Source organism: Vanessa cardui, chromosome 6 (genome assembly GCF_905220365.1).
Source record: "Vanessa cardui chromosome 6, ilVanCard2.1, whole genome shotgun sequence".
Taxonomy (NCBI): Eukaryota; Metazoa; Arthropoda; class Insecta; order Lepidoptera; family Nymphalidae; genus Vanessa; species Vanessa cardui.
Genome location: NC_061128.1, coordinates 3,380,154 through 3,394,071, shown reverse-complemented (window position 1 = coordinate 3,394,071; position 13,918 = coordinate 3,380,154). Strand labels below are relative to the sequence as shown.

Below are 13,918 nucleotides of genomic sequence, written 5' to 3'. Positions count from 1 at the left end.
AGACATTTAGACAAACTAATCTTTTTTTTTGTTCTTGATCGGGTGATCATAATATTTAAAGACCTTTGTGGAAAATAAATAAATATTTATCATTATTATTTGATACATTAATATAAAACTATACGTGTAGTTTATATACTTATATATTAGATGTCCTTTCCAACTTTTAATTCGGTATTAAGGTTTTGTGCATGTGGTATTTGTTTAAATTATAGTTTATAAATAAAAATACATTTTCATCATCAATGAACCGTAATCCGTAAAACCGTATCTCCGTATTTTGAAACCTACCGCTTATTGTGTTAAGATCGAAAAACGAATATTTGCTAAATTCGTCGTATAATTTAATGGTCCATATAATCTGAGCACTTGTCTTTAGCTATTAGTAGCTATTATTATGTCATTGAAAATAAAAATACTATACCGTATGAACTATGAACAATAAAGCCACTTTAACAAATTCACCAACCGACTGTGTACAAAAGCTCAATAATAATTTATTTTACTAACGTATAAATTGAATGGAGGTGATTTGTCTCTAACTAAACTGGCGATCGGCCAAAAACGTGTACGTTTTCTGTTCGAGCGGCTAATATATTGATGTAGACATTAAAATATTGTATTGTCTTAGATGTAACTAGATTATTAATGATTTAGATCAACCGTAGTAATCACATTAGCTATACAAATGAGATGTCAAATTAGCCTAATAATAAACTAAATACGAAAGTCTATTCAAAGTCAAGTTTGCGTAAAATTATATTACAATTAAGTCAAACATATATAAGTTAGACTAATTATTAAACTTACTCACTCATCAGATATTCTACCGTCAAACAACAGTACTTGTTATTGTTGTGATCCGGTTTGAAGGGTGAGTGAGCCAGTGTAACTACAAGCAAAAGGGACATAATATCTTAGTTCCCAAGTTTGGGCGCGCATTGGTGATAAAAGGAATGGTTAATATATCTTAAAGCGCCTTTGTCTATGGGCGGTGGTGACCACTTACCATCAACTAGGGTGCTACAGACGACGGGCTACCGTCGTTGTGCTCGTCCGCCTACCAAAAGGATAAAAAAAATGAGGATTTCATTGAATGATTACAGGAACGTCTAAGCAGCGAAGAGATTACGAGATTGAGCGACGTACGTAACCTCGTCAATCAATTGTATGAAGCGCTGAATGTGCGTGAACACCAGATACGTAAGGAAAGGGAACTGCGATCGCAGCTGGAAAAGTTATCCGCTGAACTGCAGCCGCTTGAGGAGGTAAGATGCAACTGAGGATTATTGAATTAGGAATGTAATTTTGTGAATAATATTTCGTCAACATCAATTTATCTCGAACAGTTGAAGACTGAAATTAATTGTTCCATTTAGTTGCATTTGATTTACGAACTAATACTTTTTAATTTAGTTTCGAAACTGTTTATTCTCTGTTAAAACTAACATAACTTGTGTATAATACACAAATTATATTAGTAAAAAAATAATTCATGTGATGGTGGTGAATTAATCATTTATAAGTCTAAGTATATATATATGTATTATGTATTGGGTATAATCATTACACGATATTCTAGAAGCTGTTCATGACATGACATCCTTAAAATATAAAGTATTGAAAATGGATAACTTATTTATGGAAACATTCTAATAGGCATTTCAATTCAATTAACTTTGAAAATAATCCAAGCTATAGAAATAAAAAAAAATGCGTAATAACTAAATCAATATACCAATATCCACGTGTATAAACAAATAACAATCAATATCCGTTATCAACTAGTATTAGCAAATAATATCATATTTTTGTTTACACAAAATAATTCAAAACAGTATAGTTTTACTGTGAAATTAAACGTAGACTATGTCGGTCTTGCGACAAATGCAAGCCAAAAATATTTAATATAGCGCATAATCTTGAATTGAAAATAGTCTGGGCTGTTTCATTCGTATTCGCAGACTGTAGGAACAACAAAAGTACCTGTGAATCCATTAGCAGATGGTGGGTTGTTTTGTGCTGACGGTGAGAGTGCATTAACATATAGATTACACTCAGCAGCTTGGAGGACATTACCGTAAATTTCCTCAATTAAAATGTCTTAATTTGTGAATGGTATTTGCTCCTGTAATACTTATGAATCTTCAACTTTGTAGTTGAGAGATGTAATCATCTCACACATTACACAACGGATTTTGATGCGTTTTATTAAACAGATAGATCGATTCATATGTTTATACGTGTAATAGACACATAATATAATAAAGAACACTGATAATTTTAAAGATTTCTGAACTGATGTGCTAAATAAATACATTTTTTTGCGCTTAAATTGCAAATGCTGACTGAATCCTGCGAAATAGATCTAAATAATGTACTACAGTATTGTGAAAAATGGTATGTCTACGTCCTAGGCATATTCCATTAATTTTTTTTTATATTTTACATTTTATTTAACGAGGAATAATGCTTTATTTTCGCAGCGATTTTAATTAATGCAGTAGTAATCTTTATCCAATTAATTACCTTAAATACATTGTGCATTTTTGTGCAATTGGTATCTTTGATAATTTAATTAAAATATATTACAATTTTAAATTTTAATCGCCGTTAATTAGAACAAAGGTTTTCTTTAAGGTTAAAAATGATTATTAATTCCAATAATATTATTCTTAAAAACGGATATTAAAAGGAAAGAATAGATATGTATCTATTATGTTATAAATGTACCTACTATTTTTTAAAATTATTTTTCAGAAACGCATGTCCCTAGAAATGGAGACGACTCGCCACACGTCTGCCCTGACCTGGGTGGGTCTCGGTCTAATGGGCGTGCAATTTGGGGTTTTGGCGAGGCTCACCTGGTGGGAATACTCTTGGGACATAATGGAACCTGTCACTTACTTCGTTACATATGGCACCGCCATGGCTGCCTATGCCTACTTCGTTCTCACTAAACAGGTAAAAGACTACAGATTATTATGATTTTATAAAAGCTGTTTAAATAAAAATAAATGCCTTAATATGTTTTTCTTTTTTACAGGAATACATACTGCCAGATGTAAAAGATAGACAGCATCTTCTTACTTTGCACAAAAAGGCGAAAAAGATCGGACTCGATATTGCCCAGTATAATCATTTGAAGGATGAGGTAAGGGACGCATTATGTCGAAATTGATTTCGTTGTTAGACTATTAAAAATGAATTTAAGCTGAACGCTTACTTCATATTAGTTTATAGTAGTGAGAATTTTAGTTTTGTAAATATTATGTTCTTAAGACAATGTTAATATTTGTACAACTAATAATTCTTTTTTTATCTTAAACTTAATAATAAATTAAAATTTGACGGCATTGCTATTAGTATTAAAACTTACCATTAAGTCTATCAAATTGTAAAAACTGAAATATACTCTAATGTTTAACATTGTGTTACAACGCAGGAAGAACATAGGCATGTTTTAATTTATCTCACAACGGGTTATATTTTTGGGTGACGGTTTGTTTGCTATACCTAGTAAGGTTTTATACACCCAGGTTAAATTCGCAGGTTCAAAAACAACAATAACAACAACAGCAGACTGTAAAATTCCCACATTGCTGGGCTGACGCCTCCTGTCCATTTGAAGAGAAGGTTAACATGAATACACATGTGGCGAAATTTCTATGAAATTAGACACATGCAAATTTCCTCATGATGTTTTCCTTCACCGCTGAGCACAAGATGAATTATAAAGACATTAAGCACATGAATAATCAGCGATGCTTGTCTGGGCTTGAACCCGCAATCAACGGTTAAGATATATACATATATGTAGATAGGTTCAACTAGTTTTAATGGAATGTTGTCTTAAATTTTCGCGATTATTACACATTTAAATAAAACTAATTATAACGGATGAATCGCGTATATTAATTATTTTATAATTAGTTTTAGTTTTAATGGAAGTTTCTGTCTTTCCAGATGGATAAGCTCCAAAAGGACCTAGCACGTCTGCGTGATCCCCTTCACATCCACTTACCTCCATCAAACACATACAAGATAGACGACATCAAACGATCACCCTTGACCAAAATAAAGGACATGCTAGAGGAGACGACCAAGAAGATGAAGATCACGTAATACACGTTGTTTTAATCGTAAACCTTTTAGGTAGAGCTTGTTGATTCTATTTTGACCGGTGCATTTTATGTTTGAACTTTGAACTATATAGTACTGATATTGGGTTAGCGCTGAATTCCGAATTACATCATTTTGTTAATAATGCCTTTCATATTGATTAGGAGTTTGTGACATATGTTATCATTTATAAGTTTAAAAAACATACCTTACATCTACATCAAGAGAATGATGACAGTATGTTTTATAATTCAAAACCTCCATTTTTTTTAAAACATAAATTTAAAAAAATAATAATAATAGTTAGAAGAGTACAAAACGGGAAATACTAACAATAAAAGTAAGTCCTAACAGTCGATCTAGTCACTTAGCATAAATATACATATCTTAGTTCAATCCAAATAACTTCTGACTGATTGTTTAAATTAACAAAAGTATTATAGTACATTCACCAAATCGCAATTCAGTGCTAACCTCACAGATAATAAAACAAAAGAAGACGCAGCATACGAATCAATAAAAGCAAAGTAAAGACAAAGTCAAAAGCGCAAGCGACATAACGAAACGACGTATCTTTTTGTAAATACGTTAAAAGATCTGTCATTTTAATTATGAGTTATTGACGTATTAACAAATTGTTAATAACCTCACACGCTACGCCTTTTGGTTTTAATCTGAGGCTAACCCTTTGTAAATAGAAAATAGTGAACAGCAAAGAATGAAAAAAGTTAGCAAATATCAAGACTTATCAATATATAGTACATATAGTTCAATAGGAGAGATATTTAAGGTACATTTTGCTGTAATTGTTATGAAGAAAAGTCCTAAGAAGGTAATGTTATAACTAATAACGGTTTATCCTTTAAATGTTTGCAATTCTATTTATGTACCTACGTCTTTCTAGTTAATTTAGACCTTATTCTGTATATGTTTTAGAACCACATTTCAATAGCTAATCTTATTCACCACATATATCATAAAAGATAACTATATCTGTATTATTCTGAATATTATTGGCAAGATCTTATTTATGACATGTTCTATTTTCAAAATAACGAAAAATATAGCATACGTCAAAGTTGAAAAAGTTGCAACTACATAAAAATTAAAAAGCTATACTTAAACAAGTTATCAAAATAATTCGCATTGTAAGGAATAATTGCCTTAAAAATATTGTTACTGTTTTTACCTGTCATATTAAAGGAGCAATGTGCATATATGACGGATTTAGCAAATTTTTTTTTAGTCTTATGCCACTAAAATGAAAAAAAAAAGATATCTTTAGATAAATTTACTTAGAATAAATTATGTTATTTGTTAGTGTTTTAATCATGCTCAGAATTATTGTTTCCTATTTATCTATTTTAAGACATATTAAACTTTTTAGTAAAATAACAGATAAAAAATATAAGTCTGTGCCAATATGACGTTGACAGAAGTAGATTTAAGACATGCAAAATTTTGCCGCTTTGCAACATAAAATATACAATTTATTTAACTTGTTATTATAATATTTTAAATGAAGACATACAAATTATAACCTTTAATAATTATTTTATTTACTTGATAATTTTTATTTAACCTTTTTACTCATTTTAATCGACATATTTCCTGTTATGTATTCCTAATAGTAATTCTAGTCTTTGTACAAATCATTTAAAACTGTGTTCCTTTTGACTTGCCCTGAAATTTTAATCAAAAAGTTTTGTGTGTGACAACTAACCATTAAAAAATATTTAAAATGATCCAACACAAATAAAATTAATTGTAATTGTTATATAATTAAATGCACAAATTAAATTATTGTGTTTTTGCTCGAATTTCATATTATTGCTTTAATTATATAGTTTATTTAAGTTAATTAAATATATATAAGCGAAATGTGAAGAGTTGATTTTGTCTTTAATTAAATGAATTATTCAAATGTATTTTTATATTCTGTGACTAACATGTCTGAACAACTAACACTTTATTTAGGATTAATGAACACATAAAAAAAAAGCTGAATAATTCGACCAACAAATAAGATTTTTTAATCTATTTGAAAAAAAAAACAGATTTGAAAAAAGAACTCTTAAAAAGAAAAAAAACGCTAATTAAGCTTAATATTAATAAATCATAAAATATGTACGCTTTGTAATGTAGTCTTAAATAAATAAACGAGCCGTAAGATTAATGAGGGCTGTGACATAAATGTGAAAAACCAATGCAGTCTGTTTAAAAAAAACGACCGTCTATGGTTAAAATAAAAAAAAATGCATTGTTTCTGCTTTAACATAAAAAAAAATCGGAAATAAAATATTGAACTTATATTGGGGTTCATTCTTAAATTTCTGTAGAAATAACTTTTATTTGGATAAATATTGCACTGTCCAATTCTTCATATATTATCAATATATATAAATATACTCTAAGATACATTTTCTTAATATTGTTATGTAATAACTACTACTGTATCTACACTCTAAATTAAGTTTAATGGCCTTGAATTTACGGTCTAGTATAATATTTTGTATATATCCTTCGTAAACATAGTTATAAGCACGCACACTTTATTATTAAAAAGTCGGTTTTCTTGCAAAATTTAAAAATGAATAGTATTTTATACATTACATAATACAGCTTCTATATATTATCCTAAAAGTATATACGTATTTTGCAAATACTTTGATATTATATTTTTTTGATCTGATTCAAATTTATATTTATATGATGAAGATAGCAACAACTATTTGTATGTATATATTTGTAGCATACTATGTTATGTTACTTAGGGACAATGTTTCTGAACGGGAGGAATAAAATATTTTCTGTTTGTCAACTCATAGTATTTTTTTACTATTGAGTGGAACGTACAGTCAGAAGAAAACCTTCGCCAGTTTTCAAATTCATTCCTTCATCAAGTCTTAAGCTCTTAGTACCTTTTGAATCTAAACATCAAATGATTGCGACGCAATAAGTCATTCTCAATCGGTAAAGCAGATTATCGCTCATACTGAGCACACGATAATATATCTTAAGGGGAAAAATTTTTCTTACCCTGACTATATAGTATTAGTAAGTGTATCACATGTGTTTCTAATTAAGTAATTTTTATCAAAAAAAAAAAAACGATAATTTTGTTTTTACGTATTGCGAGATAACCGACTCGACGCTTCCTCTTGTGATTTGCGGATTTGCCTTCTAGAATCTTCTCAAATGTTTTTTCTATTAATATAAAATTTTATATACTTAGCTATTAAGTCGGAGCAAAGCTTCTGTTCACGCGAATTTGTTATTTACTGTAGTTCGAAATAATGATCATTTTTGTAAATTTATTTTTCAGATTTGTGTATTTATATATATTTTTGAGATATCGATGTTAGGTGATTGTTTGTATTCTAAAATGTGCCGTCGTGAAATCATTTATTACTACAGAATTAAATGTTTAATATATGTATTTATTTATACATTTGTAAGATTAATTTGTTTAAGATTTCAGAAAATGGGAATGACAAATTAGTTTTATTTTTCGAACTTTTTTAATTGCATAATCTGAATATTGTTCGTGACGTTACTTTGTATTGTTATATTCTCGTTCTAGACTATTTTGATATGTTTAACTGCATGTTGTTTTTCTGACAAAAATACTGCCATATAAAAAAAAACTTCTATATTTTTAATCTGTAACTATTTTTTAAGAATGCATCCATTTTTTAAATACGTACATTGTATAAAGCATTTTGATTCAGAAACGAGAATGTAATATACTAAAGTGACTTGGTTAGGTAAAATGTAATAAAAAATATTCAATCACATAGAAGCTATACACTGTTCGTTCAATCTCGCAGGTAGTTAGGTATTTAATTATAAAATATATATTTAGAAGTAATAGTTAACCACGTACTAACTTTCTTCTTTATTCACTAATAAAATTGCCAAACTAACCTTCCAATAAATGCATTTCTTGTTAACTTTGTTACAACTTTCGATACGTCTCAATTGATACAAATATATCATGTCAGCTTTTTAGAATAACAATTAAAATTATAATATATGACGTCACATCGTAAAATTTTCTTTGAGAATATTTTTTTTATAAATAAAACCAGTATGTATTTCAGTGTCTTAGAAAAGGTGACATTAATAATTATTTTTATTGCGTATTTCCTGTTATAGTTAGAAGCTGTCATAATTATATTTTTACGATTGAGACCCGAGTTATAAATCGTTGTTGGTGAAGTGACATACGGGAGGACGAGTGAAAACGTTGCGCACTATAGTTACGGTATATGATAACAGCCAGACTCCTTGTAATAGTTACTATTTTGCATTTTGTTAAATTTACAGTCGTGTTCGAATAAATTTTTAAAAAATATACAAAGTATTTTTTATTAAATTAAACGCAATGAAGTTTTCAATATATTTTATTCATTGAATAATTTAGACCTTTTAATGAAATTATAACAATTTTTAAAATCGAATATGTTGTGATGATCGTAATTAATGTGATTTTTTTATTTCAAAATTATGTTTTATCATTTTCCAAAGCCTCCGAGGGTGAAATTGGTTTAGAACCGAAGGGGTATAAGTCAATGCTTTGCACGTGAGCCCTGACCGACACGCCGGGCGGTATGCCAAAGTAATCCTCCCCTATATTCCTAATAATGGTCGTGCCAGGTTTCGTGTGATGTATATTAAATCCTATCGCGAATTCAGGTTTACTGTTATCGTCATCGTCAACTTCGTAATCATCGTGTACACTATTCGATCCTTGGGTAGGTTTAAGCGGTACGTAAGGTTTCTTCGTCGGCCTATAAGGTTTGCTGGTGGGACGCCATGGTTTGCCTGCAAGTTGTAATCATTACTAAGTTCTTTGTGCGCTCCATCACTGTGCTTTGGTGCCGAAAGGTGTTGGTGTAATAAAAACCAGTTTGATAGTGTACAATATTTATTGCGAACAAGCAATTTTTTTATAAGTCATTCCAAATTAGTGCTCTCTCCAGCCGTTCTGTGCAATTCGATTGAATATTGTGATCTTGTTATTTTAAAATAAATGGCACATTATTTTTTTAAAACGTAAATTCATCAATCGTCCTCTCAGATAAAAAGAACGTCGACGTACGTAAAACAGAAGCAATAAGCAATCTTCATCACCCACGAGTGTTCCGTGCAAAAGTTGATGAAAAAAGTATTTTCGGGATTCAACAAGATCACTAACGTCAATCACTTGCCATCATCCGTGCTATGCATCACCTGGTCCTGGAGTTGGCTTGGGGCCAGCAAAACTAGAAGCGTCCTCGTCAACGTAGCCCTCTTCGGGCAAGTCCTCACTTCCAGTATCTTGAACAAAAGGCGGCGCTTGACCGTAACTTTCCCCACCAGATTCCTCTTCAGAATTTCCAGTATCGGGAGCGGAGGTCACCGGTTTGCTGGGCCTGTCGACGTCGGATGTAGGAAATGGCGGCGGTTTGACGTGCCCTGATGCAGCTGTGCCATCTGGACCTAAAATAAATATTAACTCTCAATAGATTAGAAAAAAAAATCAAAAGGACATTTAGACATCTTTTTGACAATTAAGATCTCCAAGTACCAATGACCATTTTACCTTTAAATACGTCATCACTGCTTTCGTCGTTTGGTGTGTAGGGCGGTGAACCAGAACTGCCGCCCGCGTTGAATGCCGGGTCATACGCGCTAGGAAGGGTCGGGAAGTAAGATGGGATGAAGGGGTCGTTGCTATTCTTCACGATGCGATACCCAATTCCTGGTCCAGCTATGTAGTGTACCGTCCTATTGGAAAAAAATATTTGTATAATATCTACTCTACAATCTACAAATACGAGTAGGTTGAACAAAACAAAATTGAATTTAATTGAAATACAACATCTTTTATACCAATGATTAAATCGTAAGAAGTCAATGATATATATTTATCAGGTTTAGAATGTTTATCTTTATACCTTTGAACACCTTTATCATCCAAAAATGTGTAGGATCCTCTGACGTTACCGTGCGAGTCACTACTCTCCGTTCTCCTTTGATCAGGACCCGCGGATATAAATCTATAAAATAATAACGTTATAGCACCACAGATAAAAAAATATATAAAATTAAATTGAAGATGAGTTTTGATCTCGTATAAGTATTTCGACGGGATCTCAGAAGCTCTTCCTTCTAACAGATTTCTGATTAACCACTTATACCTGTAAGAACCATCCAATCCTCTTTGCACAGCAGTTCGACCTCTTGATTTACTCTCTCCTCTTACAAGAGGTGCTCGATGGAACGGTGATCCGATGAGGTTAGGAGCGTCAGGATGAGCAGAGGATACATGGAAACCTGTGTCCTTTCCAGCGATGTAGGATACGTCGTGCCGCTCGCCGATGTCATCCACGAACGAATAGTGTCCTGTGGAAAATAGTATTACTTACGAATCATGACATTTCATTCATACTACGCTAGATTCAATTTTTACATACTTTTATTTAGCTTCTGAAACTGATTTTAAAACTAATTCTAAAAACGAATTCTAAAACGTATGTAAGTGTCTTACGACACTTCCTATCTTAATTTTAAATGCCTTACACACCTAATTGAGCCAATATTTTGGCGCACTTATTGGCAACAAAACAATATTGTATATACTAAATAAAATATTGTAGAATTTCATTTTAACAAAAAAGGGCGCTTGTAAATATGGTTACTAACAGAGGTATTCTTAGCATAGTTATTTGATCGTTTAACATATTTGTTACTTGCAATTCGGTCTTATAAAATATATAATAGTACCACAACAACAACAACAACAGCCTGTAAATTCCCACTGCTGGGCTAAACGCCTCCTCTTCCAAGAGTACCACAAGTGTGTTAATATTCTGCGATACTATAAGCAACGACTTCAAACATCACTTAGTTTTAACAAGAAAACGGAATACTAAAAATTTACTTAATATTCTATACATTACATAACATTAAGAAAAAACAATTATAACTTGCTATTAGGTATTTATATAAATATCCTTCTAAAAGCAGCATATTTACCTTTAACATCACCCCGACTGTCAGCATTTTCATTTTTAGAGTATGTCCTGGTGTCGACTTTGAAAGAGTAGCTGGGGTCTTCATTGGGATCGAAGTAGGGATCATCTTTATTGCCAATGGGTCCTCGTGGTCTCTGGTCTAGGTCAATTTTTCGGTGCACATTTGGACCTTTCGCTCGAAACCTAGAGTTTTGATTATAATTCGAATGAGGCATTATGACTTTGTACTAATGATATGCTATTCATACAATCTCACAATTAAAAAAAAAAACAATAGGCTGTTTATTTATAATTATATTTAATTATGCTATACATTTTTTATTATAATATAAGCTTACCCTCGAGGTCCAGCAGTGTATATAGTTTCTTTAATTTCGTCAGTTCCGGGTTCCCTGGAGCCGAACCTTCCTCCTACCACCTTATTTGCATTTCCATGTGCTAAGTGGTAACTACCTCCACGATCTTTGTTTGCATATCTGAACAATAATAATTATATTACATTATTTTTACAATATAAAGTTTTCCTAAAATCGTAATAAAAGTTTAAAAAGTGGTTTTCTTTTTTTTACGATCTACGTATTTTGTTTTAAAATTCACCGACGTCATTAAACACTTGGGAAAAAATATATTAATATTTTATAACGTATCGTTAACGAAAAGAGACAAAATGAGTGTTTATTTTAGTAAATGTTTGCAGCTTATCAGAGAAAATAGGAAAACTAATTTATCAAAATGAGTTATGACATGTAAAAAAGGAGTTGATTTTAATTTATATCAATTTGATTGAGCGTTATGATGTACAAGATTAGATCAAATTCTTTAGTTTTTACATAACACTTACGTTTTTGTAAAATAACAATGACTTCAAGATATGATCTGATTCATCTACTAATTACGGTTTGAAAGATCTCAGATAACTACTAAAAATATGCAATGAGTTATAACTATATATTTAAATCTAATATTATTATTTTCTAGAAGAGGCACAAAAGTTTTGTGTACAATGAAATTAACTTAAAAAAAGGTTTATTGATTTTCCTTTAACCAATGTAATTCTAACTAAAAATATGAAAACTAGATTATTAATCATAGTTATGTTATTGATATATTTATAACATTTATATAGATATAAAAATGATTTAGATTTATAGTATTGAAACATCTATTACGATTAATTGAAAGCCATTGATATAATTACCCGAAGTCAAATGATCCATCTGTGTTAACGTTATTAAAATCACCATCGCTGGCTCTGGACTTGCTCGGAATAACTTGAGTCCTTACGATCGAGCACACACACAAAACGCAAACACTATACAATGTCCAGGACATTTTGACACAATATTCTCATCACCTCACTGTGTTTAAGTCTAAACGATCAGGGATTGACTATGATGATAAAAAACAAACCCGCCTTATATATGGCGCTAAAATTGAGCGTCCGACGAAGTTATACCGCGCGAAAATAACCGGACATCATTGTTATTAATACAAGGTACGTATTCCAGTGTCTGCAATTTTAATTTTATATTGGAAGCTAAGCTAAGCTAATAATTCGTTATTAAAGCTTGGTTCTACATATGTTATTTACTTTGCTGCAGAAAACGTTCGTTTTTTATACTCCAATAAACTTGATTCATTTGTTTAGTTTCCTTATTTATTTACATTTAGTTTTTTAGTATTTCATATGGATATTGTTTTTGAAAGGTACAAAGAGCCGAGATGGCCCAGTGATTAGAACACGTGCATATTAACCGATGATTTCAGGTTCAAACCCAGGCAAGCAAGACTATACATATGTGCTCAATTTGTGTCATAATTCGTCTCGTGCTCGGCAGTGAAGGAAAACATCGTTAGGAAACCTGTATGTCATAAAAATTCGCATGTGCATTCCACCTACCCGCATTGGAAAAGCGTGATGGAATATATTTCAAGCCCTCTCCTTAATAGGAGAGGAGGCTATTAGCCCAGCAGTGGGAAATTTAGAGGCTGTTACTTTTTTTTTGCTAAATTGTTCTTTAGCTCAAAACACATAAATACTGCGTTAAAAAAGTCGCTGTTTAAACAACTCATGTTTAGGTACTAAAAGCTTTTAAACATTTATACTTCAACTATTTGTTGCATTGTGCAACTAAATTAAAATAATAGCAAATTGATTACTATTATGTTGGAATAAAGCGGGTTTGTTTTTTTAAATAAAGTGATGATATAAAATTATATCTTTGCGTGTGTGCAAGCATAAACACATAGAGATGCAGTGGCATAAGATGCGAGGGCCGCTACATCCTCCAGTCCGCCACACCAGGAACAAGTGTGAACTTACAATTATGAATAGTTTTCTTAATTGCTTCATATAAATTGCTTATAATTTACAATCCGTTCAATTCTCTAGGAACATATTCGTACCTACAATTTAAGAAAAAAAATGTAACAACTAAATCTTAGAAGTCATAACTATAACTTATATTTTTAAGAATTTATCTTCCTTAATTTTATTCATTTTAAATATTATAGTACTAAAGGTTTTTATTTCGGGTATTTGTTCGGTGGAGCTCGATATTTCGACATTATCTACAAATGTCTTGTTCACGAGAAAAAAGAAAAAACATGGTAAATATCCCGAAATTAATACCTTTAGTAATAAAAATAACCATGTTAATTTAAAATCTTATTATAGTACTATTTCAAACCTACTTTTTTTTTTAAAACCTTTACATCGAGATTCGAGGCAGTAATTTAAAAATCAGAATCCATTGATTAGCTATACTATAGCG

General features: G+C 30.9%; 2 protein-coding genes across 2 annotated transcripts in view; one reads left to right on the top strand and one right to left on the bottom strand.

Annotated features, from left to right (window-relative positions):
- The window catches only part of LOC124530237 (calcium uniporter protein, mitochondrial), a 149,795-nt gene extending 144,592 nt beyond the window's left edge, over nt 1–5,203 (top strand). Inside the window, exons 5-8 of the mRNA XM_047104291.1 lie at nt 1,107–1,268; nt 2,761–2,964; nt 3,047–3,154; nt 3,967–5,203. Coding sequence (XP_046960247.1) covers nt 1,107–1,268; nt 2,761–2,964; nt 3,047–3,154; nt 3,967–4,125 — 633 coding nt within the window. The 3' untranslated portion in view covers nt 4,126–5,203. The remainder of the gene's footprint in view (nt 1–1,106; nt 1,269–2,760; nt 2,965–3,046; nt 3,155–3,966) is intronic.
- A 3,345-nt stretch (nt 5,204–8,548) lies between these two features.
- LOC124530154 lies at nt 8,549–12,576 on the bottom strand. The gene is made up of 8 exons (XM_047104144.1): nt 12,343–12,576; nt 11,483–11,620; nt 11,146–11,327; nt 10,308–10,512; nt 10,065–10,166; nt 9,710–9,894; nt 9,358–9,606; nt 8,549–8,949 (listed from the first exon to the last, which is right to left on the bottom strand). The coding sequence occupies exons 1-8, from the start codon at nt 12,474–12,476 to the stop codon at nt 8,630–8,632; spliced, it is 1,515 nt and encodes a 504-aa protein (XP_046960100.1). The 5' UTR covers nt 12,477–12,576; the 3' UTR covers nt 8,549–8,629.
- Nucleotides 12,577–13,918: the final 1,342 nt, after the last annotated feature.

What these genes read in the sequence shown, in the direction of transcription:
- LOC124530154 (XM_047104144.1), bottom strand. Translation starts at nt 12,476, where the DNA reads ATGTCCTGGACATTGTATAGTGTTTGCGTTTTGTGTGTGTGCTCGATC. An exon ending in CAGTCGGGGTGATGTTAAAG is followed by an intron (nt 10,513 to 11,145) that starts GTAAATATGCTG and finishes TATTTTCCACAG; the next exon opens with GACACTATTCGTTCGTGGAT. An exon ending in GGATTGGATGGTTCTTACAG is followed by an intron (nt 10,167 to 10,307) that starts GTATAAGTGGTT and finishes ATTATTTTATAG; the next exon opens with ATTTATATCCGCGGGTCCTG.